The sequence below is a fragment of the Heteronotia binoei genome, chromosome 5, assembly GCF_032191835.1.
Source record: "Heteronotia binoei isolate CCM8104 ecotype False Entrance Well chromosome 5, APGP_CSIRO_Hbin_v1, whole genome shotgun sequence".
Classification (NCBI taxonomy): domain Eukaryota; kingdom Metazoa; phylum Chordata; class Lepidosauria; order Squamata; family Gekkonidae; genus Heteronotia; species Heteronotia binoei.
In genome coordinates this window covers 7,526,117-7,553,801 of record NC_083227.1, presented here as the reverse complement: position 1 = coordinate 7,553,801, position 27,685 = coordinate 7,526,117, and the positions used below count along the sequence as shown (strand labels likewise).

At 47.9% G+C, this 27,685-nt stretch overlaps 2 protein-coding genes across 2 annotated transcripts in view; one reads left to right on the top strand and one right to left on the bottom strand.

Moving 5' to 3' along the window:
• Positions 1–27,685, top strand: part of LOC132572129 (zinc finger protein OZF-like) — a 1,123,325-nt gene that overhangs the window by 117,307 nt on the left and 978,333 nt on the right. The gene's annotated exons all lie outside the window — the stretch shown is intronic.
• Positions 1–27,685, bottom strand: part of LOC132570934 (zinc finger protein 208-like) — a gene marked incomplete at its 5' end in the record, with an annotated part of 56,369 nt that overhangs the window by 17,506 nt on the left and 11,178 nt on the right. Inside the window, 4 exons of the mRNA XM_060237570.1 lie at positions 569–1,352; positions 1,440–2,379; positions 9,925–9,931; positions 19,829–20,624. Coding sequence (XP_060093553.1) covers positions 569–1,352; positions 1,440–2,379; positions 9,925–9,931; positions 19,829–20,624 — 2,527 coding nt within the window. The remainder of the gene's footprint in view (positions 1–568; positions 1,353–1,439; positions 2,380–9,924; positions 9,932–19,828; positions 20,625–27,685) is intronic.

Below are 27,685 nucleotides of genomic sequence, written 5' to 3'. Positions count from 1 at the left end.
TTCTCTGATGTTCTTGAAGATTCTCCCTCAGACTGAATCTCTTTCAGCACTCTAGAGCAGCCAAAAGGCTTCTCCCCTGTGTGGGTTATCTGATGCTGTTGAAGATCGCCATTCTGACTAAATCTCTTTCCACACTCTGAGCACTCAAAAGGTTTCTCCTCTGTGTGGGTTCTATAATGTTTGTGAAGATTGCTACTTGTACTGAATCTTTTTCCACACTCTGAGCATTCAAAAGGTTTCTCCCCTGTGTGGGTTCTCTGATGCTTTTGAAGATCACCACGTGAACCAAATCTCTTTCCACACTCTGAGCATTCAAAAGGCTTCTCCCCTGTGTGGGTTCTCTGATGTGTTTGAAGGTTGCCACTCCGATTAAATCTCTTTCCACACTCTGAGCATTCAAAAGGCTTCTCTCCTGTGTGGATTCTCTGATGCTTCTGAAGACTTCCACTCCACATGAATCTCTTTCCACACTCTGAACACTCAAAAGCCTTCTCCCCTGTGTGGGTCTTCTGATGACACTGAAGACTGCCACTCATACAAAATCTCTGTCCACCCAGTGAAAATTCACAAGATTTCTCCCCTGTGTGGGTTCTCTGGTGCTCTTGAAGATTATCACTCATAATGAATCTCTTTCCACACTCTGAGAATTCAAAAGGCTTCTCCCCTGTGTGGGTTCTCTGATGCCTTTGAAGATGTCCACTCATGCTAAATCTCTTTCCACACACCAAGCATTCAAAAGGCTTTTCCCCTGTGTGGGTTCTCTGATGCGTTTGAAGACTGCCACTCTGACTGAATCTCTTTCCACACACTGAGCATTCAAAAGGCTTCTCCCCTGTGTGGGTTCTCTGATGCTTTTGAAGACTGCCACTCTGACTGAATCTCTTTCCACACGTTGAACATTCAAAAGGCTTCTCCCCTGTGTGGGTTCTTTGATGCATTTGAAGACTGCCACTCTGACTGAATCTCTTTCCACACTCTGAACATTCAAAAGGCTTCTCCCCTGTGTGGGTTCTTTGATGCATTTGAAGACTGCCACTCTCACTGCATCTCTTTCCACACACTGAACATTCAAAAGGCTTCTCCCCTGTGTGGGTTCTCTGATGTGTTTGAAGACTGCCACTCTGAATGAATCTCTTCCCACACTCTGAGCATTCAAAAGGCTTCTCTCCTGTGTGGATTCTTTGATGCTTCTGAAGACTTCCACTCCACACGAATCTCTTTCCACACTCCAAGCATTCAAAAGGCTTCTCCCCTTTGTGGATTCTCTGATGTGTTTGAAGACTGGCACTCCACATGAATCTCTTTCCACACTCTGAGCATTCAAAAGGCTTCTCCCCTGTGTGGATTCTCTGATGCCTTTGAAGATCCCAACTCGTACTAAATCTCTTTCTACACTCTGAGCATTCAAAAGGCTTCTCCCCTGTGTGGGTTCCTTGATGCATTTGAAGACTGCCACTCTCACTGCATCTCTTTCCACACATTGAACCATCAAAAGGCTTCTGCCCTGTATGGGTTCTCTGATGACTTTGAAGATTGCCACTCTGACTGAATCTCTTTCCACACTCCAAGCATTCAAAAGGCTTCTCCCCTGTGTGGGTTCTCTGATGACTTTGAAGACTGCCACTTGTACAAAGTCTCTTTCCACACTCCAAGCATTCAAAAGGCTTCTCCCCTGTGTGGGCTCTCTGATGATATTGAAGACTGCCACTTGCACTAAATCTCTTTCCACACTCCAAGCATTCAAAAGGCTTCTCCCCTGTGTGGGTTCTCTGATGCCTTTGAAGACTGCCACTCCACATGAATCTCTTTCCACACTCTGAGCATTCAAAAGGCTTCTCCCCTGTGTGGGTTCTCTGATGATTTTGAAGACTGCCACTCCACAGGAATCTCATTCCAAACTCTGAGCATTCAAAAGGTTTTTCCCTGTTGTGGGTTCTCTGATGCTTTTGAAGATCGCCACTCATACTAAATCTCTTTCCACACTCCAAGCATTCAAAAGGCTTCTCCCCTTTGTGGGTTCTCTGATGTGTTTGAAGACTGGCACTCCACATGAATCTCTTTCCACACTCTGAGCATTCAAAAGGCTTCTCCCCTGTGTGGATTCTCTGATGCCTTTGAAGATCCCAACTCGTGCTAAATCTCTTTCCACACTCCCAGCATTCAAAAGGCTTCTCCCCTGTGTGGGTTCTCTGATGCGTTTCAAGATGGCCATTCCGATTGAATCTCTTTCCACACTCTGAGCATTCAAAAGGCTTCTCCCCTGTGTGGGTCTTCTGATGATATTGAAGACTGCCACTCTGACTGAATCTCTTTCCACACACTGAGCATTCAAAAGGCTTCTCTCCTGTGTGGGTTCTCTGATGCTTTTGAAGACTGCCACTCGTACTAAATCTCTTTGCACACTCCAAGCATTCAAAAGGCTTCTCCCATGTGTGGGTCTTCTGATGATATTGAAGACTGCCACTCATACCAAATCTCTGTCCACACTTTGAGTATTCAAAAGGTTTCTCCCCTGTGTGAGTTTTCTGATGCTGCTTAATATTATCACTGAGACTGAATTTATGTTTTGTCTCTGAGCATTCAGGTGTCCCCTGTTTCTTTATTCTTTGATGTGCAAGAAGCTGTGATCTATTTCTGAAATACTTTCTGCACTGAATGGATTTGCTTGCTTTCATTTTTCTGTGCTTTGGAAAATATATATTCCACTGTCTTCCATCACGCTTCTCAGCCATATAGCCACCTTTCTTTCTCTTCACTGTGATTTGATTCCTGACATTTTTGTTAAAGTCTTCATTTTTAACTCCATCTGGCATTTCCTGATGAAGTTTCTCACCCTCCTCATTCCTCTGATCATCCTCTGCTGGAATAAAGAGAGAGAAACTGTTAGCACTTGGGAAGGCTGAGAAGATCCGAAGGCGTCTATGGGTCTGCAGGAGGAAAGGACTGATGGCCCTTTGGCTTCATCCAGCTGGACTGATCTTAGCCACCCCTCCACCTTCCCCCAAGAATATCTGGTATTTAAGGATACCTCCCCCACCCATGAAGAACTTCAGCTGAACTCTTGCCCAGAAGGAGTTTCTGAGCCTCCAGATTAAGGCCTCTCTCCCTCCTTACCCACCGGCCTCTATGATTGTTCCAGACCAAATGTGGCTTAGAAGGGAATCAGGAATCTCCTACAGTTACTTCTGGCCCATTCTCTTGACATAAGAGTGAAGGTCACTCACTCTGAACCAACTCATTTGGGAAGGAGACATGCTCTTGGGAGCCTCTAGAACAGCGTTTCCCAAACTTTTTCCCACTGTGGCCCGGTTATTTTTACACTTCTCCTTCGTGGCCCACTAAAATTTGGGAGTGGAGCCAGGAGACTTTGAGGGTGGAGGCGGGAGAAAGGAAATGATGTACAAACAAGACTAAAACTATTGCAATGTTTTGTTTACGAAAAGTAGTAGAATAGTGGGATTTTGCGTTGCAATTTTTAAAATAAAACATCAATAAAAAAGCACAAGGATCACACAGCAGAAAACTAAAACGATAAAATGCTCAGCCTGGGAAAACATGAAATGGCAGGGGGGGAAGGAGAGAGGGGGTAGAGAGAGAAAAAGACAGAAAGAGAGAAAGAAAGGAAAACATGAAATGGCAGCCTGGGAAAACATGAGGTGGCAGGGCATTTCAATCTTCTTCCCACCCACTCCACCCCACTCTACTCAGATTAGCAATGGCAAGGGAGGGAGGGAGGGAGGGAGATAGGGGAAAAGACTAACTGACAGAGAGAGAGAGGAAGGGGAGTGGGAAATAAAGCAAATACGGAATAACAGACAGACAGACAGAAAAAAAGTAAGAAAGAACGAAAGGGAGGGAAGGGGAGAGAGTTGGAAACAGAGAAAAAAGAAAGAATGAGAAAGGAAATAGGAAGGAAGAAAAAGGGAGGGAAGGAGTGAAAGAAAGGAGGGACAAAAGGAAGAAAGAAAGAAAGAAAGAAAGAAAGAAAGAAAGAAAGAAAGAAAGAAAGAAAGAAAGAAAGAAAGAAAGAAAGAAAGAAAGAAAGAAAGAAAGAAAGAAAGAAAGAAAAAGAAAAATGGAAAGAAACGGGATGGGAGCAACACCTTTTAAACTGCTGACTCTAGCAGCACAAGCAGGCCTGGGTCCCCTGACCTCAGCTGGCCAAGGGAAGTAGGCCTAGTTCCGCCCCCCCCCCCCGCTTCCTCCTCCCTTCCCCCCCAAGGTCAGTTTCAGGCTGGTTAAGGCGCCCCTCCCCCCCTCTAGGCGCGGAAAACGTACTGAGCTCTCACTCAGCGCGGGTGCAGGCTGTCAGCAGGTTGAACGTATGTCCGAAAAGGACACCACTGCTGCTCTCTCCCCCGCACTTCCTGGATGGGAAGGGAGCATGGGGGAGGGAGCAGCAGCAGCAGCCTTTTCGGACGTTCGTTTGACCTGCCCCTGCGCTGAGTGAGAGTTCAGCGGCATTTTCCCCGCCGGGGAGGGGGGGAAGGGCGCCTTAACCAGCCTGAAACTGACCTGTGGGGGGAGGGAGGAAGGGAGGAGTCAAGAGGGGGGTGCAATGCTGTGGGGAGGAGGTGCGGGGATGGCAGGCCACCGGTGGCCCCGCGACCTGGCACTGAGGCCGGCATGGCCCAGTGCTGGGTCCTGACCCTGCAGTTGGGAAACACCGCTCTAGAAGAACCCTGCAATCTGTCTTCAAATGCAAGGCCGTTCTCTTTCTCCGCCAGTTTCTCTTATACTTTTGGCTTCTTTTGCAGAGAGAGAGGAAGACAGAGAGAGAGAAAGAAATTAAAGACTAAAAATTCTTCTGGAAGGTCAGCACCACAGTCCAGATCAAAGCCCGGAATCTGAACCAGTATATGCAGAATAGCATAGAATCCTAGTTCCTCCAAGGGTTACAGATATTTTCACATGGTCTGGTGTGATTTGTGGGTGTTCTTAATTTGAGCCTCCCTGCAGTTCACATCATCATTTCTTTTAAGGCCAGATCCCAGAACGTGGTCATTGGTTAATCGTGAGAATCTTTATCCTGTCCTGCAAACAGGAGGGTGAGGGGATGAGGATGCTCAGGGGTGGTCCGATGCCCCATGGCTCCTAAGGCAGACTCACTGCCTGGCACCCTCCCCCACAGCTCCATGCCCCCCCTCCCCGCCGAGACTCCTCCTCCCCTACTTCCCTTCCCCACCCCATGCCGATTTCAATGTCGGAACTGGCTCTAGCGCCACGTTCTGGCTATTGAAAGCCCTCCCTCCGCTGATCACTTGATCAGCAGGTAAAACCGCACCACGGGGCCGTGCTCACAATCTGTCAGGACCAGCCTCCTGAAAAGGCGCCCCCACTGCCGCTGACTCCTCCCCTCCCCACTTCCTGAATGGGAGAGGCATTGAAATTGACATGGGGTGGGGAAGGAAGGGAGGAGGAGGCGGGGGGCAATGTAGGCCTTTGCCTTGGAGGAGGGGGGGAGGTCAAATTTGCCACCGCTGCCCTGCTGGCGCCCTAGGCAACCACCCAGTTTGCCTAGTGGGAGTGCCAGCACTGCAGATGCTGGAAAATTCCATCCAGAAGGACCTCTGATTGGGTCATTCATACCACCTGATCCTAGAGAGACAGAAACTATAATATGGGCATGGATGAGAGGGAAGCCAGGCTAACTTCATGCTCCTGGGATGCTAGTACACCTGCATGTTCCCTTGCTGCATCATGATGAATACATCTCTCTGGAGTACATTAGGCTCCAGTTGCAATACTGATGCTGCAACAAGAAATGCCGTTTAGGTGCTTCCTATCTTAGAATAGTTAGCTTTTATTTATTTATTTGATTTGATTTGATTTATATCCTGCCCTACCCCACTGAAGCGGGCTCAGAGCGGCTTACAACACGGAGATTGTAACAATAAAATTCAAATTTTAAATACAATAACAATTTATATAATTAAGAGATTAAAACATTAAAATACATTAAAAATCAGTACATCAATCCAGCACTACGCTATCTATCACCTTCCTTCAGTATTTTGGTGGTTTTGATACCGGTCAGTTATAGGCCAACCGGAAGAGGAATGTCTGACAGGCCCTGTGGAATTGTCCAATATCCCGCAGGGCCCTGACCTCCTCCGGTATCTGGTTCCACCAGCAAGGAGCTGTTATTGAGAAGGCCCTGTCCCTGGCTGACTTCAACCAGGCCTCCTTTGGCCTGGGGATTACGAGCAGATTTTGGGAGCCAGAACGCAGCACTCTCTGGGGAACATATGGGAAGAGACGGTCCCTAAGGTAGGCAGGTCCTAGACCATATAGGGCTTTAAAGGTAATAACCAGCACCTTGTACCGGACTCGGTATATTATTGGCAGCCAGTGCAGCCCCCGAAGGCCCGGCTGAATGTGCTCCCGTCTAGGGAGCCCTAGTAGCAGCCGAGAGGCGGCGTTCTGCACTAGCTGCAACTTCCGGGTTCGACACAGGGGCAGCCCCATGTAGAGGGCATTACAGTAATCCAACCTTGAGGTGACCGTTGCATGGATCACTGTTGCTAGATCGTCCTGCTCCAGGAAGGGAGCCAACTGCCTCGCCCGCCTAAGATGAAAAAATGCGGACTTAGCAGTGGCTGCTACCTGGGCCTCCATAGTTAAGGCAGGCTCAAGTAGTACCCCCAAGCTCCTGACCCTGTGCGCCATTGTCAGTGGCACACCGTCAAGGGCTGGAAGGGGAATTCCCCCCCCCCCCCAGACTGCGGCGACCCAAGCAAAGGACCTCTGTCTTCGCTGGATTTAGTTTCAGCCTACTCAGCCTGAGCCATCTAGCCACGGCTTGTAATGCCCGGTCCAGGTTTTCTGGGACATAGTCGGGCCGTCCGTCCATGAGTAGATAGAGCTGGGTGTCATCAGCGTACTGGTGGCAACCCAGCCCATGCCTCCAGGCAATCTGGGCAAGGGGGCGCATGTAAATGTTAAATAACATTGGGGAAAGAACTGCCCCCTGAGGCACCCTACAATCCAGCGCGTGCCTCTGGGACAGCTCACCCCCAATTGCCACCCTTTGTTCCCGACCATCAAGGAACGAGGAGAGCCACTGTAAGGCCAACCCCTGAATCCCGTCGGCGATTTTTGTTTCACTGTTGCTGAACTGCAGAAACTGTGCCGTTATGTGATGTCTTATTTTTAAATCCTTAATATACTTTATTTTTAAAAGGGGTCTGTGGAAAGGAAGGACTGCATCAGTGCTTAGATCTTGTGGCCTTTTCTTACATGCCCAAGGAAATGCGACTGCCACTTTGAGGTCAGGAAGCAACTTTAGCCAAGGTTTGTGGAGGGGTTTTTTTTATGCCATTCTCCGGGCTTGCAACAAGGGTGGTCCTGAATCCCCTACATTTTGTAGGGGTTGGACTAGATGACCCTGGAGGCTAGTTCCAATTCTATGATTCTATGAACATGTGAAGTTTCCTTACATTGAATCAGACCCCTGGTCCCTTGGAGCCAGTATCATCTACCCAGTCCAGCATTGGCTCTCCAGGGTCTCAGGCAGAGTCTTTCATTTCACCTCCTACCTGATCCTTTTCATTGGCGATGCTGGGGACTGAACCTGGGACCTTTTGCTTGCAAAGGAGATGCTCTGCCAGGGAGCTGCAGCCCCGCCCCAAGTGGTGGGAAGGGGGTCAAAATGATGCATCGCTATTCAATATTTGGATTCATTCCACCTCACAATGGCAGCAAGTTGCACCTTTGGCACCCAGGAAAGATCCTTACCCAGAGAGGCCACGTTCCCATAGTTCTCCAGCATGACTTCCCTGTACAGAGCTCTTTGTCCCGGATCCAGCAGGGCCCACTCTGCCTCCATGAAAGAGATGGCCACCTCCTCAAAGGAAAATGGACCCTGAAAGAAAAAGAAGATTGCCTCCTCTTCAGAGATTCCACCCTGGAAGGGAGTCATCTGGGAAGGTACAGAAAAGAATGCTTGGGATGGGTAAATGCAACAGCATTCAAAGGATCTCTCTCACGGACCCCTTGTAGAAACAGAAGGAGCAAAAACTCCCCTGAGAAAGGAGGGACCCAGGCTGTGTCCCCCCTACTCTTCTCTCCTACCTGGATTGGAGGTGCAGCAGCTGTTCTCACACCTTGGAAAAGACAACGGCTCAACAGCATCTCTTCACTGCCTGTTCCTGAGACAAGGGAGGGAGGGAGGGTGTTTGCTTGTTTGTTTCCTGGTTCACACACACACTATTCTCAGGGTTGTGAAACCTTCCGCTATGTACACTCAACTCGTTTTTAAAATACTTTATACTACATTCTGAGAGGCAGAAGAGAAGCACCAGGGAGCTACAAGCCTTAGGAATTATAAATACTACCAATGTATTTCAGACTTCTGTCAGAGTTGTGTTTGCTCTACAAGGAGGGAAATGAGGAGTGGAAATGCAATAGCATGAGATAGCACCATCCTGTTGGACCAGCCATGACTAGAACAATTCTGGGGACTTTAGGGTCATGGGAATGAGCTTTCAGAGTTTCTCTGGGGCATGCTGAATTGGATATGTTTTATTTATTGTTACTGTAACGTTTTAATGTTGTAAGCCGCTCTGAGCCCGCCTTGCAGGACAGGGCGGGGTATAAATCGCAAATTAAATTTAAATTAAATCAGGTTTTCAGCCTGACACAACCTCAACATGACATCACATCTGTCCCAAGTCCCACCCAAAGACCCTCACCAAAGCAACTAGATGTGCTGGGCCCCATAGCCTGCCATCCCTACTCCACCCCCTGCTGCCCACAGCAGCCCCCCAGATGACCCTCCAAGCACAGGCACAAAAGGAAAATGTCCCCATGATTATTGGCCCCCAGGGAGTGGTTTCAGAGCTCTGCTCCCCCAGAAGGTGGAGGGTCCCTTTCGAAGTTTGCCTGCCTTCCCCTCTCCAGGGAATCTGAGACCTTTTAGGGAAGGAAGGTGAGAGATGAATTTTTAGTTATGGGATCAATGGTCCTCCAGGAGTTTGTCTGATCTTTTAGAGACATCACAGTGTGTGGATATTGAGTGCTACCAGTTAACTCTGTGTTGCTTATAGAAATCCGCATTTCCCCCGCCCTGACCTGACCTCTCTACCCATCACATTCACAGGCTCCCCAGGCACAAGGAGTCCTTACCACAGGAGAGGGCATCTTGGGCACGCTCCACCGCCTGCCCCCTCTGCCCCTGCTCCAAGGAAGCTCCTTCTGCCTCAGGGATTGCAGCTTCCATCTCCAAAGGTGGTCCCTGCATCTGAAACAGCAGCAAGGGAGAGGGGTAAGAGATGGAATGGAAAAGAGACCAAGGAATGGATTCTGCCCCACTCCCACACTCTGCACACTCCTATCAGCAGATCTGATGAGTTATCTGCAGGGGTCAGAAATTCTCTAGCAGAAGAGGCTCTGAGCAATTACCCAGCAAGGAAAATTTAAGATAAGGTCAGATATCATTACTTGAATTAGACCTGGAGGGAATCCCCTCACCTGCTCTGCCTGCCTCTTCTCCTCTGCCTGACTCAGGAGGAAACCTTCGGCCAGGGCCACCGCCTGGGAACTGGTCTCCGGCCCACATCCTCTGACCCAGCCCTGCATTTCCTGGGGCAGGAGAGTCAGGAACTGCTCCAGGATCACCAGGTCCAGGATCTGCCTCTTGGTGTGCCTCTCCGGCTTCAGCCACTGGCTGCAAAGTCCATGGAGCTGGCTGCAAACCTCTCGGGGCCCATCGGCCTCATGGTAGCGGAACTGCCGGAAACGTTGGCAACATACTTCTGAGGTCAGGGTGTTCTTAGCCAGGACCTCTGGCACAGCCCTTTCCCAGAATTCAACACCACTCCCCGCCGGGGTGGGATCGGGTCCTTTGCTTGCTGTCTTGCCAGTTCCAGTTAGAGGCCCATTGGTTTCATCGTAATGGAACAGCCGGAAGAGTTGGCAGTGGACCTCTGAGCTTATGGTGTCCTTAGCCAAGATCTCTGGCCCAGCCCCTTCCCAGAATTCAACATCACTTCCAAGTTGGATGGGATGTGGGCTTTTCCTTGCTCCTTTGCCAGTTCCAGGTCCTTCTGGGTCCTGCTCTTCCATCTCCTTCCCCTTCTCTTGGTTCACCTCTGTCTTTGAAAACATGCCTTTATTCACTGGGCTATGAAGAATGGCTTCTTCCTGAGGGGATGGAGAGAGACAGACAGTGTGTGCCTAAAAGAAAATACGTATACACACACACACAACCTCAACCCCCCCCTCTCCTCCCCTCCCGAACCCCAAAATAAAAAGAAGCAAGGAATATACAACGAATTCATCCAGAGAATTGCCCTGGCTTGCAATTATCCCCTTCTCCCTCCCAAGATCTAAACGCTTCTCTCCCCTATAAGACTTACTTCCAAGGAGACCTCCCGGGATCCGGCTGCTGCAAGGCTTTCCCCTCCTCCTGCAGCTTCTCTGCACCCCTCCCAGTCCTCCTTCGCCCTGCAAATGCAAACCCCTCCCCTTCCCTGGGAAAAGCCCCCTTCCTCTCCTACCCCCTCCTCACTCCTTGCTCAGCCTCTCTAGCAAGCATCTCAGTGCTTTTAACCCTCTCCGTGCTGCAGAGGAAGGAGAAAGGTGTCCTGGAGGAGCTTCAGCCGGGCTGCCGTCAGCCACGCCTTGTGCTGCTCAATGGGGCTGCTCGGGAGTAACTCTGCTGCAGGGGGTTGCGCTCCTCCCGGGTGTCCCGGGCTGCTCAGAGAAAGGAGGCTGCAGCTGGGTCCCTCCTCCTGAGTCCTCCCCCTCCTGGAATAAAGACCATCAAACTCAATGGGGGGGGGGGGAGAAAAGGGGGCGGTTTAGTGATGACGGCACCAGGCTCTTCTTGGAATAGGCCATTTGGCATTTCTGTTGCCCCCCTGGAGAGAAAACCTCTCTGGGTCTCCTGGCCCTTCCTTGCAAGTCCAGGGAAATGCTGAGTTCTTGGGTTAGGGAACACAACCTCTTTCTTTCAGCCCAAGCTAATCCTACTGCCAGAATGCTTTCAGCTTCAAAGTGGGAAGACCCCCAAAAGCTCAAAGCAGGCTGAACTATGAAGGGATCAGGGTTGCAGAGCTGGTGGGGGGTAGCCAGGGGGCTGAAGGCGAAGGACCCCCGCCCTGGATTATCCCTCCCAAGGGACCCCAGGCTGCAAGACGGGGGGTTCTCCTCCCACAGGGTCTCTGCTGGACTGGCCAACCTCCTGGTGGGGCCCGGAGATCTCTCCAGTTCACAATTCATCCCCAAACTACAAAGTGCAGATCCTCTGGAGAAGACGGCTGCCTGCGGGGCGGGGGGGGGGGGCTGCTTTCCCTCTAAGGCAGTATGTCTCCTGGAGGACCCTCCCCTCCTCGCTTACAAAACCATAGGAAAGATAAAACAATGCAAGATGCATGAGTCACCATGAGAGTCCACCATTTATTGGGATTTTTCATCCTTGGAGTCTCATGGTGACTCATGCATCTTGTATTGTTTAATCTTATCTTTGCTGTTTTTGTAAGCATTTATTCGATTCTATGCGAATACATGCTTAGTGCTTTGAACTGTCTATATATTTTGAGGATTGATTAGTAAGCAAATTGGTTTTTCTGCATTAAGCTTTCGGAACTTTCCAAATGTTCATGAATATTAAGTGTCACTAACTGATTATGATATTACCTGAACACAGGTCTCTCCAGCGTCTCAGCCTTACTGTGTTCCTCCCATTTGGTTTGCAACTTCCAGGGAGGGCCTGGAGATCTTCTGGAATAACAATGCTGCTCTCCAGAGACCACAGAGATCAGCCCCCCTGGGGGAAAGGGCGACTGCAGGGGGGGGGGGGACTCTGTGGTAACAAACCCCAATTGATGCCATCTCACGATGACTCATGCATCTTGCACTGTTTCATCTTATCTTTGCTATGTTCTTGTAAGTGTTTATACAATTCTGTGTGAATAGGTGCTTAGTGCTTTGAACTTTCCGAGTGTTCATAAATGTTGAGTGTTACTGATTATTACTATATTAACGGAACAGGGGTCTCTCCAGGGTCTCCTCCCTGGAACTCAGCAATCCTGTCCCAGTTGAGGCACAAATCCCATGGCAGCCCCCCTCCCCCTCCTTCCCAGGTCTCCTGCAAGGCCCTTCCAGGAGCACAACCCCAGTGGTGCTCAAAAGGAAACCAGCACCAGCAACAGGGAAGTGAAATGGACTCCCCCCCCCCCCCAAGCTAGGCTGGACTTCCCTTGAGTTTGCAAAAATTGCCCCATGTTTAATTAAGAGCTGTTAGGTATGTTGCTTTTAAAAGAAACTCTCTTTGGGAAATAGCTGGAATGGATTTTATAGTCACCGTTTGCACATTAAATAGTGATCCCTTTGCCATCTTCTGTCCAGAGCTTTCAGCAGCCCCTGTCAGACTTTTAAAGCTACCAGCTATAAAGATGCTTGGCTTCCTGCACCAAAGCTGACCCGTCTTTCCCCCAGTCTGGCCTCCTGCATGCAGCCTCTTTTGGACCACACCTGCTGTGCAGACAAGGGATGGGTCCCAGCGGAGGCTATGCCCAGGGACCAGGTGGCTTGACAGAAAGGGCAGAAGCAGGTAGACAGCCCAGGATGCAGTCACTCTAGAGCATCTTTAGCATGCTTATTAGAAGTATGTGAAGTTTAAACCCAGGCAGGTCATTGCTGAATGAGCGGGATAATAGGACACAGCTGTAATTAGACTCTAATTCTGCACAGGGCAAGGAGGAGACCTACAAGTAGACTCCAGCTCTCAGCCATCCTACAGCACTGCAGAAATATCTGGAATATGGGCCTCGATCCCCTTAAACTGCCACCCCGTCTTGGAGCACAAGCCGGGGCTCTCTGTGTCTTCAAGGCCAGAGGTTCACAACAAAGCAGCTCTCAGCAAAATAGAGGTTTATTAAATCCTTAAAGAACGATATGAGGCAAAATAATCTCTGTAGTCTAGCAGCATAAAAGAGGAAAGCTAACTTTTCTAACTAATACATTGGCACATGGTGTTAGATGGCAGAATCTGAAAAGTCTCAGCCTCAGAGTGGAGACCTAAGCGTTTCCTAGGTAGGTCTTCATTGCAATGTGACCTTAGCATAGTCTGGGCCTCAGTCCAGCAAAATCATGAAGCTAGCAAGGCTTCTCTCTGGTCTCTAGATCTATGCCATCAGCCCATAGGATAGAATGGACTACGTTATGTCCTACAAGCCCATAGGACAGAATGGAGTCCATTCCATCATACGAGTCCACTGTACCCTAATTTGAATAGAAAGTGTGAAGAGTATTTGAGGTTGGAACGGGGGCCTGATACATTGTATAGGACCAGTCTGATTATCTGCTGTTGTTGAACTGGCCCCTCCCTGCTATGAAAGAACATTCCTTTTGTGTCAGTTGATGAGAAGTGCTACTGTTTGTCTCATGAATTTGTCTCTCACAGTTTATTGTTTGCTTCGCAGCAGCATTGTTATAGGTGGTGGAGGCCGGGGGGGGGGGGATGGACTGTCCCGAGCTTCCTACACTGGGCCCTGAGGAGAGGCAGTAGTGATCAGTAAGCCCCCAGGAGAACATGTCAGCAGAGAACTGTCTCCCTCAGAGGTCAGGGGCTGTCTGGTGGGGTTCGCACCTGATGGGGCTGGCGGTGGGTGGGAGAGAGCAGAATCAGCCAGTGGCATGCCAGAGACATTGTGTGAGCCAATCCTGTGTAGCCCACATCCAACCAATGGAAATCCTCAGATTTGCCACCACAGTAGGGCTTTGATGGTCTAAAGGTTGCACAGGATGAAGAGAGCTGACAAGGAGAACTTTCCCCCCTCTCTCAAATCACTAGAAGCATCCAATGAAGCTGACAGCAGTAGATTCAAGATGGACAAGAGGAAATAGTTTTTATACAGTGATCTTGTGCCAAAAGATGTAGTGACGGCCACAGGTATAGACAGCTTTAAAAGGGGATTACATAGATTCATGGAGGAGAGGTCTAATAATGGCTACTAGGCAGCGTGATTAAAGGGAACTTCCATGTTCAGACACAGTCAGCCTTTGAATCCTGGGGTGCCAAGAGGCACTATCAAAGGAAAACCTCAGAAGCAATTGCCTCAACAACGAGAGGATTGCCGTGGATGGCCAGCCCTTCCCCCATGTGAAAATGCAGTTTTCAACCAGCTGCTGCAACACCTGGCTCCTTGGCACTCCATCCCCTTGCAAAGGACCCTAAGATGGCCCACCAAGCACAAAAGTCAAGGCTCTCCCTTGCAGTTCAAGGCAGCTTGCAATAATAGTTAAACATTGCCAGATGAAGTTCAAAGTACAGGGACAAGCGTCATAATTATCCCCCTGGCTCCCTTCAGAGATAACTGAAATCCAACCCCCCCCTCCATAAAAGCCCTGGCAAACCAGCAGACCTCGTAGCCCCTCCTGAAGATCTCTGAGGTGGGATCCATGCCCACTTCTTCAGGAAGACCCACCCACAGAGGCAGAGCAACGATGCAAAAGGTCCGGGCCCAGATAACTGGCAGAGGGGCTGTGTGTGCCAAAACATCAGCATTTTGGTTCTTGTGAGAACGCTTATGAGCTCCTCTATGATTTTGGTGTGCTGATTCAGCTATCCAAATTGAAGGGGACTGTCCCTTTTGGTGACTCCCTTCTCCAAACCACGTGACTCTGGGGAGAGAGTGAACTGTGCCTTTGGCGATCCCGTCCATGGAGTTGTGTGGCTTGGAGAACATAAGAACATAAGAGAAGCCATGTTGGATCAGGCCAATGACCCATCCAGTCCAACACTCTGTCACACAGTGGCCAATTTTTTTATATATATATATATATATATATATATATATATATATATATACACACACACACACACACACACACACACACACACACACACACTGTGGCTAATAGCCACTGATGGACCTCTGCTCCATATTTTTATCTAAACCCCTCTTGAAGATGGCCATGCTTGTGGCCGCCACCACCTCCTGTGGCAGTGAATTCCACATGTTAATCAGCCTTTGGGTGAAGAAGTACTTCCTTTTATCCGTTTTAACCTGTCTGCTCAGCAATTTCATCGAATGCCCATGAGTTCTTGTATTGTGAGAAAGGGAGAAAAGTACCTCTTTCTCTACTTTCTCCATCCCATGCGTTACCTTGTAAACCTCTATCATGTCACCCCGCAGTCGACGTTTCTCCAAGCTAAAGAGTCCCAAGCGTTTCAACCTTTCTTCATAGGGAAAGTGTTCCAGCCCTTTAATCATTCTAGTTGCCCTTCTCTGGATTTCCTCCAATGCTATAATATCCTTTTTGAGGTGCGGTGACCAGAACTGCACACAGTACTCCAAATGAGACCGCACCATCGATTTACACAGGGGCATTATGATACTGGCTGATTTGTTTTCAATTCCCTTCCTAATAATTCCCAGCATGGCGTTGGCCTTTTTTATTGCAAACGCACACTGTCTTGACATTTTCAGTGAGTTATCTACCACGACCCCAAGATCTCTCTCTTGGTCAGTCTCTGCCAGTTCACACCCCATCAACTTGTATTTGTAGCTGGGATTCTTGGCCCCAATGTGCATTACTTTGCACTTGGCCACATTGAACCGCATCTGCCACGTTGACGCCCACTCACCCAGCCTCAACAGGTCCCTTTGGAGTTCCTCACAATCCTCTCTGGTTCTCACCACCCTGAACAATTTAGTGTCATCCGCAAACTTGGCAGTCCCGTCCATGGAGTTGTGTGGCTTGGCAAAGGAAGGGATTGAGAGGGACAGTCCCTCCAAGTGCCTTTGCACCCCCCCCCCTCCATTGGGAAAAATGGAGGAAGAGGGCACCTTCTTTAGGTCCCATAGATTGGATTTCTGGTCCAGCCTTTTGTGCACTTGGCAGAGGGGGCCTGAGGAGAGGCACAAGCAAGATGGAGCAAATTTGGTACCAATTATTTTTAAAAACAGCCCCCCCCCCCCCAGATATCCCTGGATCAATTCTCAATCATATCTTATGGGGCCCATTGAACTTTCTGAGTTCTTTGGTTGGGGAACGCAATCTTTTTCTTTCAGACCAAAGTAATCCTACTGCCAGAATGCTTTCGGCTTCGAAGGACCCCAAAAAGCTCACAGCAGGCAGAACTAGGGAGGAAACAGGGTTGAGAAATGCCTCTTTAGAACTGCTCCTCAGATAAAAGAGTTTGTAAATTAAGGATGCCGGCTGGTTACAGTAGATCTACACCAGCAGCAGAGAGGCTGTAGGTGTCTGTTACCTTAAAAAGTTTCTGGGATCTGGGAAAGGAACTGTTTTTGCCAGATTTCAAGATGTCAGCGTTAGATTGGCAGATAACCTGAAGCAGCGAGTTCCACAGAGGAGGGTGTCGTGGGAATTATTTGTTGTACACCTTGTACCCTCAGTAACCCAAACAACCCATAGTTATCAGAAGGCTAATACATATGAATGAATAATAATAAGAATTGCAGATTTATACCCCTCCCTTCTCCCTGAACCAGAGATTCAGAGCAGCTTACAATCTCCTATATCTTCTTTCCCCACAACAGACACCCTGTGAGGTGGGTGGGGCTGAGAGGGCTCTCACAGCAGCTGCCCTTTCAAGGACAGGCTCAGAGCGGCCTACAATCTCCTTTCCCTTCCTCCCCCACAACAGACACCCTGTGAGGTGGGTGGGGCTGGAGAGGGCTCTCACAGCAGCTGCCCTTTCAAGGACAACCTCAGCCAGAGCTATGGCTGACCCAAGGCCATTCCAACAGGTGCAAATGGAGGAGTGGGGAATCAAACAGAGTCCACGCTGTTAACCACTACACCAAACTTTTGTTACACTCCACAAAGAAGCCTTAAAATATATGGATAGAAAAGCAAAACAGTTTAGATACCATTAGTACATTTCACAATACAGTTAAAGAAGATAGTCAAGCACAAAGCATAGTTCTACAGTAAAGCAGAGAGCATGATGAAAAATCCAAGGCCCAACAGGGACTTCACCTATCTACATTTTCCTGGTTAGAATCTAAGTCCCAAGTCCCATTTAGAAAGGCATGATCAGCATAGAGACTGTCTCCTGTCTCTAGTGCAGTTCAGTCCCCTTCCATGGCTCAACCACCAGAGACCCCTGTCTCTATCCACGACAGGCCCCTTCCGCTCAAAATTTCACGGTTTATAAAGGTCCCCCCCCTCCCCGGAACCATAAATCATAAAGTTGGAAGGGACCTCCAGGGTCATCTAGTCCAGCCCCCTGCACAATGTGCAGGAAACTCACAAATACTTCTCCCTAAATTCACAAGATCTTCATCGCTGTCAGATGGCCATCTAGCCTCTGTTTAAAAACCTCCAAGGAAGGAGAGCCCACCACCTCCCGAGGAAGCCTTTTCCACTGAGGAACCGCTCTAACGGTCAGGAAGTTCTTCCTAATGTTGAGCCAGAAACTCTTTTGATTTAATTTCAACCCATTGGTTCTGGTCCTACCTTCTGGGGCTACAGAAAACAATTCCACCCCATCCTCTATAGGACAGCCCTTCAAATACTTGAAGATGGTGATCATATCACCTCTCAGCTGCCTCCTCTCCAGGCTAAACATCCCCTTTATCACTTATCTCTGCTTCTTCGTCATCTTATCATATATGTCAAACTACATTCCAAACTCTGCAGCTGCATCTTACAGATGGCAAGTTGTCTTTTCCCTATTCCGTTCCTGCTTATACCATATAAGGCTCATACCATGTAAGTCTTTTCCTGTCCTGAGACAGCCTTCACCTTTCACACACTTTCTCTACTGACCTAGATCCTCAGCCTGAGCTGTTGGCACTATGAATGCTTGAACCCTTGATGGCCAATTTTCATAAAGAGCTTTTGCAGCCAATTTCATAAGAGAGGGCCAACCCAACCGAAATCCTGTCACAGAGGGGAACCACTAAAAGCGCCCTTCCTCCTTGGTGTAACCACGTTCTCAGCCGTTCTGAACTGGCAACACCAGGTCCTTTGGAGGACCTTATCAGGACCAGCGATAAGAAATTTCCACTCTTCTGTTCATTCTCTGAGGAACACGAACGTTAGATTTGTGCCTCAGGTTATTTGTACCAAATTCAGAGCATTGATGAGATTCCTCCCTTGGGTGGACTCTTTGATTCTAAAAGAGAGATCAACTGATTTTCTGACCTGGAGATCCCATGGCCTATCCTTTCCCCCCTTTTTCTATTGGATCTTTTTGGGATTTTGAACATGGCTGATGCTCTTTCCACAGTCAGAGTACTTACAATGTTTCTTTCTGATTAGGGTAAGGATTCTTCTGTACATTCAAGTCTTTTACAGCAGTTGGTCTCTTTTCAATACTTGTTATGGTCTGTGGTCGTCTTTCAGGTATGGAATAGGAGAAAAGCTCTTTCTACAGGCAAAGAAGTTGCATGGATCCTCCTTATGTGGGTTCCTTGATACAGTAGAAGAATACCCCTATGACTGAATCTCTTTCAGTGCTCCAGACATTAAAATTGTGTCTTCCCTGTGTGGGATCTCAGTTGCCATCAAAGAGTGCTTCTGCAACAGCATCTCTCTTCACAGCCTGAGAATTCAAAAGATTTCTCCCCTGTATGAGTTTTGAAAATAGTCACACTGACTGAATTTCTTTTCACAATCTGAGTGCTCCAACATTTTCTCCTCATGCGCGGGTTCTTTGATGCAGTTGAAGAGTGCCACTCTAACTGAATCTTCTCTCACACTTCGAGCACTCAAAAGGTTTCTCCTGTTTGGATTCTTCAATGCAGTGGTCTAGCCTTCTGGGGCCTGTCCCATTCCCTGCTCCCCTTGCCCTCATCGGACCCTCTGGGATGACAGCTGCCACTGTGGTAACAGAGGCTGACGGGGCAACACCTCATCAGCAAGTTCAGTGGGGGTGGGGTGGGGGTAGTGTTATGCTTGGACCCCTCCTCCTTGAAGAACTAGTCTGGTACCTTGGACAAGCTAATGCAGGCAATCTTCTTTCTCAACATCTCACAGGGTCATTCCTCTAGACTTTTACTTGATCTGCAAACAGGATCAAAATAGATCATACAATCACACGGAATGTGTGTCATCAAATACTGACCAGAGGCTTGTCTGGGAAAAGTGATCCTAAAGGTGCAAAGGTCTGTTTTTTGGCATTTCTCTTCCTTCTTTTAAATCCATCAGTGCCAAAGATTAAGTTCCAGAAAAGGCAGTGCAACTCACTCATTCCCCTACCTTGCCTGACTTCCCATTACCTGGTTTATCCTTTATGAGGCAATACCATTTTAATCCCATAACACCCGTTTGTAATAGTTCTCCTGTCCTGACTATTAGAGGTCACCAAACAAAATAAGACATTTTCACATGAATGTTACGTTGCATTCGCAACCCATAGGAAAGCTACGCAGTGTCCCTGGTTCAAATGCATTGTTTCATTCACACTATCGCAGCAATGTTCTAGAAGCAATCGCGTTATTGCTCAAAGTTATATCAACCATCCTCTGTCCAAGAGAGAGTGCATCTGTTTGGCAGACCACTGGCTTACACCTCCAGCCACAATTATTAAAAAACCATCTCGTTAATTAAGGATTCATTTATTGAGATTACTACTGAGGGGAAAATCCTCGTAAACATGGGTGGAGATCCTGCTTGTTACCCCCTCTCGCATTGACTAGGTCTCCTAGGTAATTAGCCCAACAAACTCAGGAGTCCGTCACAATCACTTAGGGTAACAGGAGAGTGGTCTCATTTGGTCTATCACTAAAAGCCTCAGTTGGGACCATTTACGAGTCCGGGTGCGGCAAGCCAGGGCGGGATACTGAGCATTCAAAAGGTTTCTCCCCTCTATGGGTTCTCTGATGTTTTTTAAGATTGCCACTCGTACTAAATCTCTTTCCACACTCTGAGCATTCAAAAGGCTTCTCCCCTGTGTGGGTTCTCTGATGCTCTTGAAGATCGCCACTCCGATTGCATCTCTTTCCACACTCTGAGCATTCAAAAGGCTTTTCCCCTGTGTGGATTCTCTGATGCGTTTGAAGACTGCCACTCTGACTGAATCTCTTTCCACACACTGAGCATTCAAAAGGCTTCTCCCCTGTGTGGGTTCTCTGATGCTTTTGAAGACTGCCACTCTGACTGAATCTCTTTCCACAATCTGAGCATTCAAAAGGCTTCTCCCCTGTGTGGGTTCTTTGATGCATTTGAAGACTGCCACTCTGACTGAATCTCTTTCCACACTCTGAGCATTCAAAAGGCTTCTCCCCTGTGTGGGTTCTTTGATGCATTTGAAGACTGCCACTCTCACTGCATCTCTTTCCACACACTGAACATTCAAAAGGCTTCTCCCCTGTGTGGGTTCTCTGATGTGTTTGAAGACTGCCACTCTGAATGAATCTCTTCCCACACTCTGAGCATTTAAAAGGTTTCTCTCCTGTGTGGATTCTCTGATGCTTTTGAAGACTTCCGCTCCACACGAATCTCTTTCCACACTCCAAGCATTCAAAAGGCTTCTCCCCTTTGTGGATTCTCTGATGTGTTTGAAGACTGGCACTCCACATGAATCTCGTTCCACACTCTGAGCATTCAAAAGGCTTCTCCCCTGTGTGGGTTCTCTGATGCTGTTGAAGGTAGCTACTCTGATTGAATCGCTGTCCACACTCTGAGCATTTAAAAGGCTTCTCCTGTGTGTGGGTTCTCTGATGACGATAAAGATTGCTACTTTGACAGAATCTCTTTTCACACTCTGAGCATTCAAAAGGTTTCTTTCCTATGTGGGTTCTCTGATGATATTGAAGATGGCCACTCATACTAAATCTCTTTCCACACTCTGAGCATTCAAAAGGTTTCTCCCCTGTGTGGGTTCTCTGATGACAATGAAGGTCGCTACTCTGACTGAATCTCTTTCCACACTCTGAGCATTTAAAAGGCTTCTCCCGTGTGTGGGTTCTCTGATGCCTTTGAAGATGGCCACTCATACTAAATCTCTTTCCACACGCTGAGCATTCAAAAGGTTTCTCCGCTGTGTGGTTTATCTGATGATGCTGAAGACTGCTGCTTGTACTGAATCTCTTTCCACAATTTGAGCATTCAAAAGGCTGATGAACTTCATCACCCTCCACATTCCTCTGATCATCCTTTGCTGAAATATAAAGGGAGATTCTGTTAGCACTTGGGAAGGCTGGTAAGATCCAAAAGCGTCTATGGGACTGCAGGAGGAAAGGACTGATGGCCCTTTGGCTTCATCCAGCTGGACTGATCTTAACCACCCTCCACCTTCCCCCAAGAATATCTGGTATTTAAGGATACCTCCCCCACCCCTGAAGAACTTCAGCTGAACTCTTGTCCCGAAGGAGCTTCTGAGCCTCCAGATTAAGGCCTCCCTCCCTCCCTACCCACCGACCTATAGGATTGTACCAAACTAAATGTAGTACAGAAGGAAATCAGGAATATTGTATGGTTATTTCTGGTTTGTTTCCTTGACATAATAACAGTGAAGGTCACTCACCCCGAACCAGCTCATTTGGGAAGGAGAAATGCTCTTGGGATTCTCTAGAACTCTGGAACCTTTCTTCGAATGCAAGGCCGTTCTCTTTCTCCACCATAGTTTCTCTTATACTTCTGGCTTCTTTTGCAGAGATTGAGGGAGACAGAGAGAGAGAAAGTGATCATTCTTAACATGGGGAAGGAAAGAAATAAAAAAGTAAAAATTCTTTTCGAAGGTCAGCACCACAGTCTAGACCAAAGCCCAGAATCTGAACCAATATTTGTGGAATGTCTCTGTGAGGCAAAGAATCCTCGTTCTCCGAAGGGTTACAGAGATTATTAAGTGGTCTGGTGTGACTTGTGGGTGTTCATAATTTGAGTCTGCCTGCAGCTAACATCATTTTTTTCAAGGCCAGATCCCAGGATGTGGTCCTTGGTTAACTGTGCGAATCTGTATCCAGTTCTGCAAGCAGGAGGAGGAGGAGGAGGGGATGAGGATGCTGCTGACATTCTCCGGAAACTTTCATCCAGCAGGACCCTTAATTGGATCACTAGTGCCAGTTGACCCTAAAGAGGCAGAAACTATAATATGGGAATAGAGGAGAGGGAAGCCAGGCTAACTGTATGCTCATGACAGGCTAGTACACCTTGAGATTTTCTTGACGCATCATGATGAATAGTTCTCCCTAGAGTAACTTAGGCTACAGTTGGAATTCTTATTCTGCAACAAGAGATGCCATCTAAGTACTTCATATTTTAGTTAGAACTGCTAGCTTTTCTTCCATTTCTGTTGCTGAGCTGCAGAAACTGTGTTGCTTAGTGATCTCTGATATTAAACCCGTCATAAACCTTAATAAATTTTTTAAAAGGGATCTACATTGCTTGTCTGAACCCAGTGAATTGGTGTGACTCTAGGATTGTAACAGAGGCTAGATGGCCATCATCAGACCCCAATGCTGATTCTATGAACTTAGGCGTATGGTGAGATGAAGGGCAGGAGGGGCTGCATCAGTGCTTAGTTCTCATGGCGCCTTCTTACATGCCCAGGGAAATGCGATTGCCACTTTGGGGTCAGAAAAGAACTTCCTCCAGGCCAGTTTAGCCAAGGTTCCTGGAGGGGGTTTTGCCATCTTCTGGCCATGCAGCAGTTGTGAATTTCCTGCATTTTGTGATTTTAGACGACCCTGGATGCCAGTTCCAATTCTATGATTCCATGAAGATGTGAAGTTTCCTTATACTGGATCAGACCCTTGGAGTCGGTATTATCTACTCAGTCCAGCATCTGCTCTCCAGGGTCTCAGGCACATCACCTCCTACCTGATTCAAACCCTGACAGCATCTCCAGATAAAAGGATCACCTCCTACCTGATCCTTTTATCTGGAGATGCTGTCAGGGTTTGAAATTGGGACCTTCTACATGCCAAGCAGATGCTCTTCCACTGAGCCACAGCCCCTCCCCAAGCAGAGGGACAGACTTCAAAATGGTGTATTGCTATTCAGTCTTTGGATTCATTTCTCCTCACAATGGCAGCAATTTGGACCCTTGGCACCTAGGAAAGATCCTTACCCAGAAAGACCACATTCTCATAGTTCTCCAGCATGACTTCCCTGTACAGAGCTCTTTGTCCTGGATCCAGCAGAGCCCATTCTGCCTCCGTGAAAGAGACGGACACCTCCTCAAAGGAAAAGGGACCCTGGAAGAAAGAGAAGATTCCCTCCTCTTCAGAGATCATGCCAGGCAGAGATCTTACACTGGAAGGGAGTAGTCTGGGATGGGATGGAAAGTAAGGCTTGGAATGGGTAAAGGGAACAGCATTCAGAGTATCTCCCGCATGCACCCCTTGTAGAAACTGCAAGAGGAAAAGCTCCCCTGAAAAAAGAGGAGTGAGCCAAGCTGCGCCCCACCCTTTTCATTTCTCTTACCTGGATTGGAGGGGGAGCAGCCGTTTCCACACCTCTGAACAGACGATGGCTCAACAGCATCTCTTCGCTGCCTTTTCCTGAGACAAGAGAGAAAGGAAGGAAGGGCGATTGCTTGTTTCTTCCCTGCTTCACACACTTCCTTTCCAGGGAAGTTAAACATTTCCCTATGTACATTCAACACATTTTAAAACACTTTTTTATAAATTCGGGGAGAGGCAGAAGAGAAGCATCAGGAACCTATGAGCCTGAGGGATCATAAATTCTGCCAACGTATTTCGGACTTCTGTGAATCATAGAATCATAGAGACCTCCAGGGTCATCTAGTCCAACCCCTTGCACAATGCAGGAAACCCACAAATACCTACCCCAAATTCACAGGATCTTCATTGCTGTCAGATGGCCATCTAGCCTCTGTTGAAATATCTTCAAGGAAGGAGAACCCACCACCTCCCGAGGAAGCCTGTTCCACTGAGGAATCGCTCTAACGGTCAGGAAGTTCTTCCTAATGTTGAGCCGCAAACTCTTTTGATGTAATTTCAACCCCTTGGTTCTGGTCCTACCTTCCGGGACCATAGAAAACAATTCAACACCATCTTCTATATGACAGCCCTTCAAGTATTTGAAGATGGTGACCATATCACCTCTCAGCCGCCTCCTCTGCAAGCTAAACATCCCCAGCTCCTTCAACCTTTCCTCATAGGACTTGGTCTCCAGACTCCAGACTTCCCTCTATTCCTTCATCCAGATCGTTTATAAAGATGTTGATCAAAACAGGTCCCAGGACAGATCCTTGAGGCACTCCACTTGTCACTCCTCTCCAAGAGGATGAGGAACCATTCACAAACACTCTTTGGGTGCGATCTGTCAACCAGTTACAGATCCACCTAACGGTAACAGGATCCAAACCACATTTTACCAACTTGTCAAGAAGGATAGTATGTGGAACCTTATCAAAAGCCTTACTGAAATTAAGATAAACGATGTCTACAACATTTTCCTGATCCAGCAAGGTAGTCACTTTCTCAAAAAAAGAGATCAGGTTAGTCTGACATGACTTGTACTTAAGAAACTCATGTTGGTCTTAGTAATCACATCCATTCTTTCTAAATGTTCCAGGACCGACTGTTTGATGATTTGTTCTAAAACGTTTCCAGGTACAGACGTCAAGCTGATGGGTCGGTAATTACCTGGATTCTCTTTTTTCCCCTTCTTGAAGATGGGGACATTTGCCCACCTCCAATCTTCTGGCACCTCAAGAATTCTCAAAAATAATAGCCAGAGGCTCAGAAATTACATCCACAAGCTCTTTTAGAACCCTTGGATGCAGTTCATCTGGCTCTGTTCATTTAAAGAAACTAGGTGTTTATGTACTACCCCTATGGCGATTCTAAGTTGGAACTTCATACCCTCCTTATATGTTCTGTTTTCGCCATGTTGAGCACCGTTTCCCTCAGAAGAGAAGACTGAGGAAAAGTAGGAATTGAGCAGTTCTGCCCTCTCTTCATTACCCGTAACAATTTCACTTTCCTGCCCTCGCAATGGGCCTACCATGTCTTCGCTCTTTTTCTAACTCTGAATATAAGAAAAGAACCCTTTGGCCAGCCTAAGCTCATACTGAGCTTTAGCTTTCCTAACATTTTCTCTACAAGCACTGGTGATTTGTTTATATTCATCCTTGGATATAAGGCCCTCCTTCCAATTCCTAAAGGTCTTTTTTTATTTCTCCAGTCTTTAGAGAACTGTTTATGGAGCCAACTTGGCTTTAGTCTTTTTCCATTTTTTCTTCTCATCGTAGGAATCGTCTCTCATAGGAATCGTCCATGATTGCGCTTTCAGTATTTCGCTTTTAAGAAACTCCCACCCCTCCTGAACCCTCTTCTTCCTAAGTATTTCTGACCATGGGATTTTACCCAGCATAGTTCTAAGTTTATCGAAGTTTGCCTTTCTGAAGTTCAACCTATAAATCTGGCTAAGTATAGCTTTTCCCTTCCCTAAGACTGTAAATTCCAAAATCACAAGGTCACTACAGCCCAGGGTCCCCACTATTTCTACTTCTTCAATCAATTATTCCTTGTTGGTGAGAATCAAATCCAAGATAGCAGATCCCCTTGTTTCCTTCCTCGCTTTCTGGAAAACGAAGTTGTCAGCAAGACAAGTCAGGAATCTATTTGACTTTTCATTTTTAGCAGAGTTGGACTTCCAACAGATGTCTGGGCAACTGAAATCTCCCATGATCACTGTATCCCTTCTCTTGGAGAACTTTGCAATCTGCTGTAGGAGTATCTCATCCAAGTCCTCTGCCTGGCTTGGTGGTCTATAGCAGACCCCCACAATAATCACTGTTTTTTCGTACTCCTTTTATTTTTACCCAGAGACTCTCAACTGAGCTGTCATGTTCCGATTCACATATTTCCTCACAAGTATATATCTCCTTCACATACACTGTTATACCTCCACCTTTTCTCATTTGCCTGTTCCTTTTAAATAAGATGTACCCCTGAATCCTAATATTCCAGTTGTGAGTGTCATCCCACCAAGTTTCAGTAAGGCCTATTATGTCATAGTCTTCTTCCCGTATTAGGACTTCCAGTTCCTCCTGTTTGTTTCCCATACTCTGTGCATTAGTGTAGAGACATCAGAATCCACTTTTTGTGCATCCCGAGGGTTTAGTTTCCGTACAAACCTGCAAGTTCACATTACCTAGCTTATGCGCCACTCTCTGGAAATCTTTAATGTTCTTATCCCCTGTTTCTGGCATCATACGAGGCTTCGAATTATTGTCTCGCTCCCCCATACAATTTAGTTTAAAGCCCTCCTTATTAGGTTAGCAAGGCTGTTACCAAACAACCTTTTCCCTACTACAGTAAGGTGCAAACCATCTCCTGATAGAAGACCACCATCTCTAAAGCGTAAGCTATGGTCCAGAAATCCGAATCTTTCCTGTGAGACTGTGTGGGGAGGGAAGGGGGTGGTGGAAATGCTATAGCGTGAAACATCACTGTCACATTTGACCGGACGTGACTTGAGCAGCTCTGGAGACTTGAGAGTCATATGAATGAGTTTTCAGAGCATCGCTGGGCATGCTAACTTCACAAGCCAGGCTTTCAGCCAGATGCAACTTTAACATGGCATCATATCTGTCCCAGACCCCACCACAGTCCGTCCCTAACCTGAACTCACTACCCATCTCATTCACAGGCTGCCTTAACTGCTTCCACGCACAATGAGTCCTTACCACAGGACAGGACATCTTGAGCATGCTCCACCAGCTGCGCCCTCTGCCCTTGCTCCAAGGAAGCTCTTTCTGCCTCAGGGACTTTAGCTTCCATCTTCACAGATGGTTCCCGCATCTGAAACAATAGTAAGGGAGAGAGTTAGAGAGAGAATGATCCTGCCCCACTCCCAGACTCTGCACCCAACTGTCAGCAGACCTGGTGAGTTAGCCGGAGAAATGAGAAATTTCCTAGCAGAAAAGGGCTTCTGTAGGAGGCTAATAAATCTCCCACATGCATGATTAATACTTTGGTAATGATATGGCATGTAAAAGTTAGGATAAGGCCAAATATTATGGCTTGAATTGGTCATATCTGGAGGGAATCCACTCCTCACTGGTTCTGCCTGCCTCTTCTCCTCTGCCTGACTCAGGAGGAAACCTTCGGCCAGGGCCACCGCCTGGGAACTGGTCTCCGGCCCACATCCTCTGACCCAGCACTGCATTTCCTGGGGCAGGAGAGTCCTGCCTGGGGGTCTGGACCTTTCCCACCTGGCAAAAGGATGTCCTTCCTCCCACCCTAACCCCAGTGGAAGAGGGAGAATCTGGCATTGTGTGCCCCTGCCTCTGCCCAGTGAGCTGTGGAGGGATGGGGCAGGGGCCATACAATTGGGGCAGCCCTGTTCTCTCCCGGTGTGTCCAGGTTGCAGAACGTTGTTGCAGGTGGATACTCCAATGCATATCCATAGTTCTCCCTGGTGTGTTTACTCCAGAGGTCCTGTTGCTCGAGCTCTGATCCACACAGTGATGAATGCCTGTGGGCCATTTCTTCCCCCTGGCCTTGGGGAAGATATCAGGGGGTGTGGCCACACCAACATGCTCCACCCCTCTCTGTCAGGGGAGTCCCTCATGCTGAGATTGGTGGGCGTGGGTAGCTTTTCCATGAGCACAGGTGGTGTTGCTAGGCTCTCTGCACCTTAGTAACAGAGTCCTTTTAAAAGGTTCCTCTCCTCTGCTGGGGTGTGTGTGTGTGTGTGTGGCTTGGACACTGGCTGGCAGCCCCGGCCCCACCTCAGGGGCTTAGGAAGGGGGTGCAGCCGATTCCAGCACGGGCCAGACCTCTCC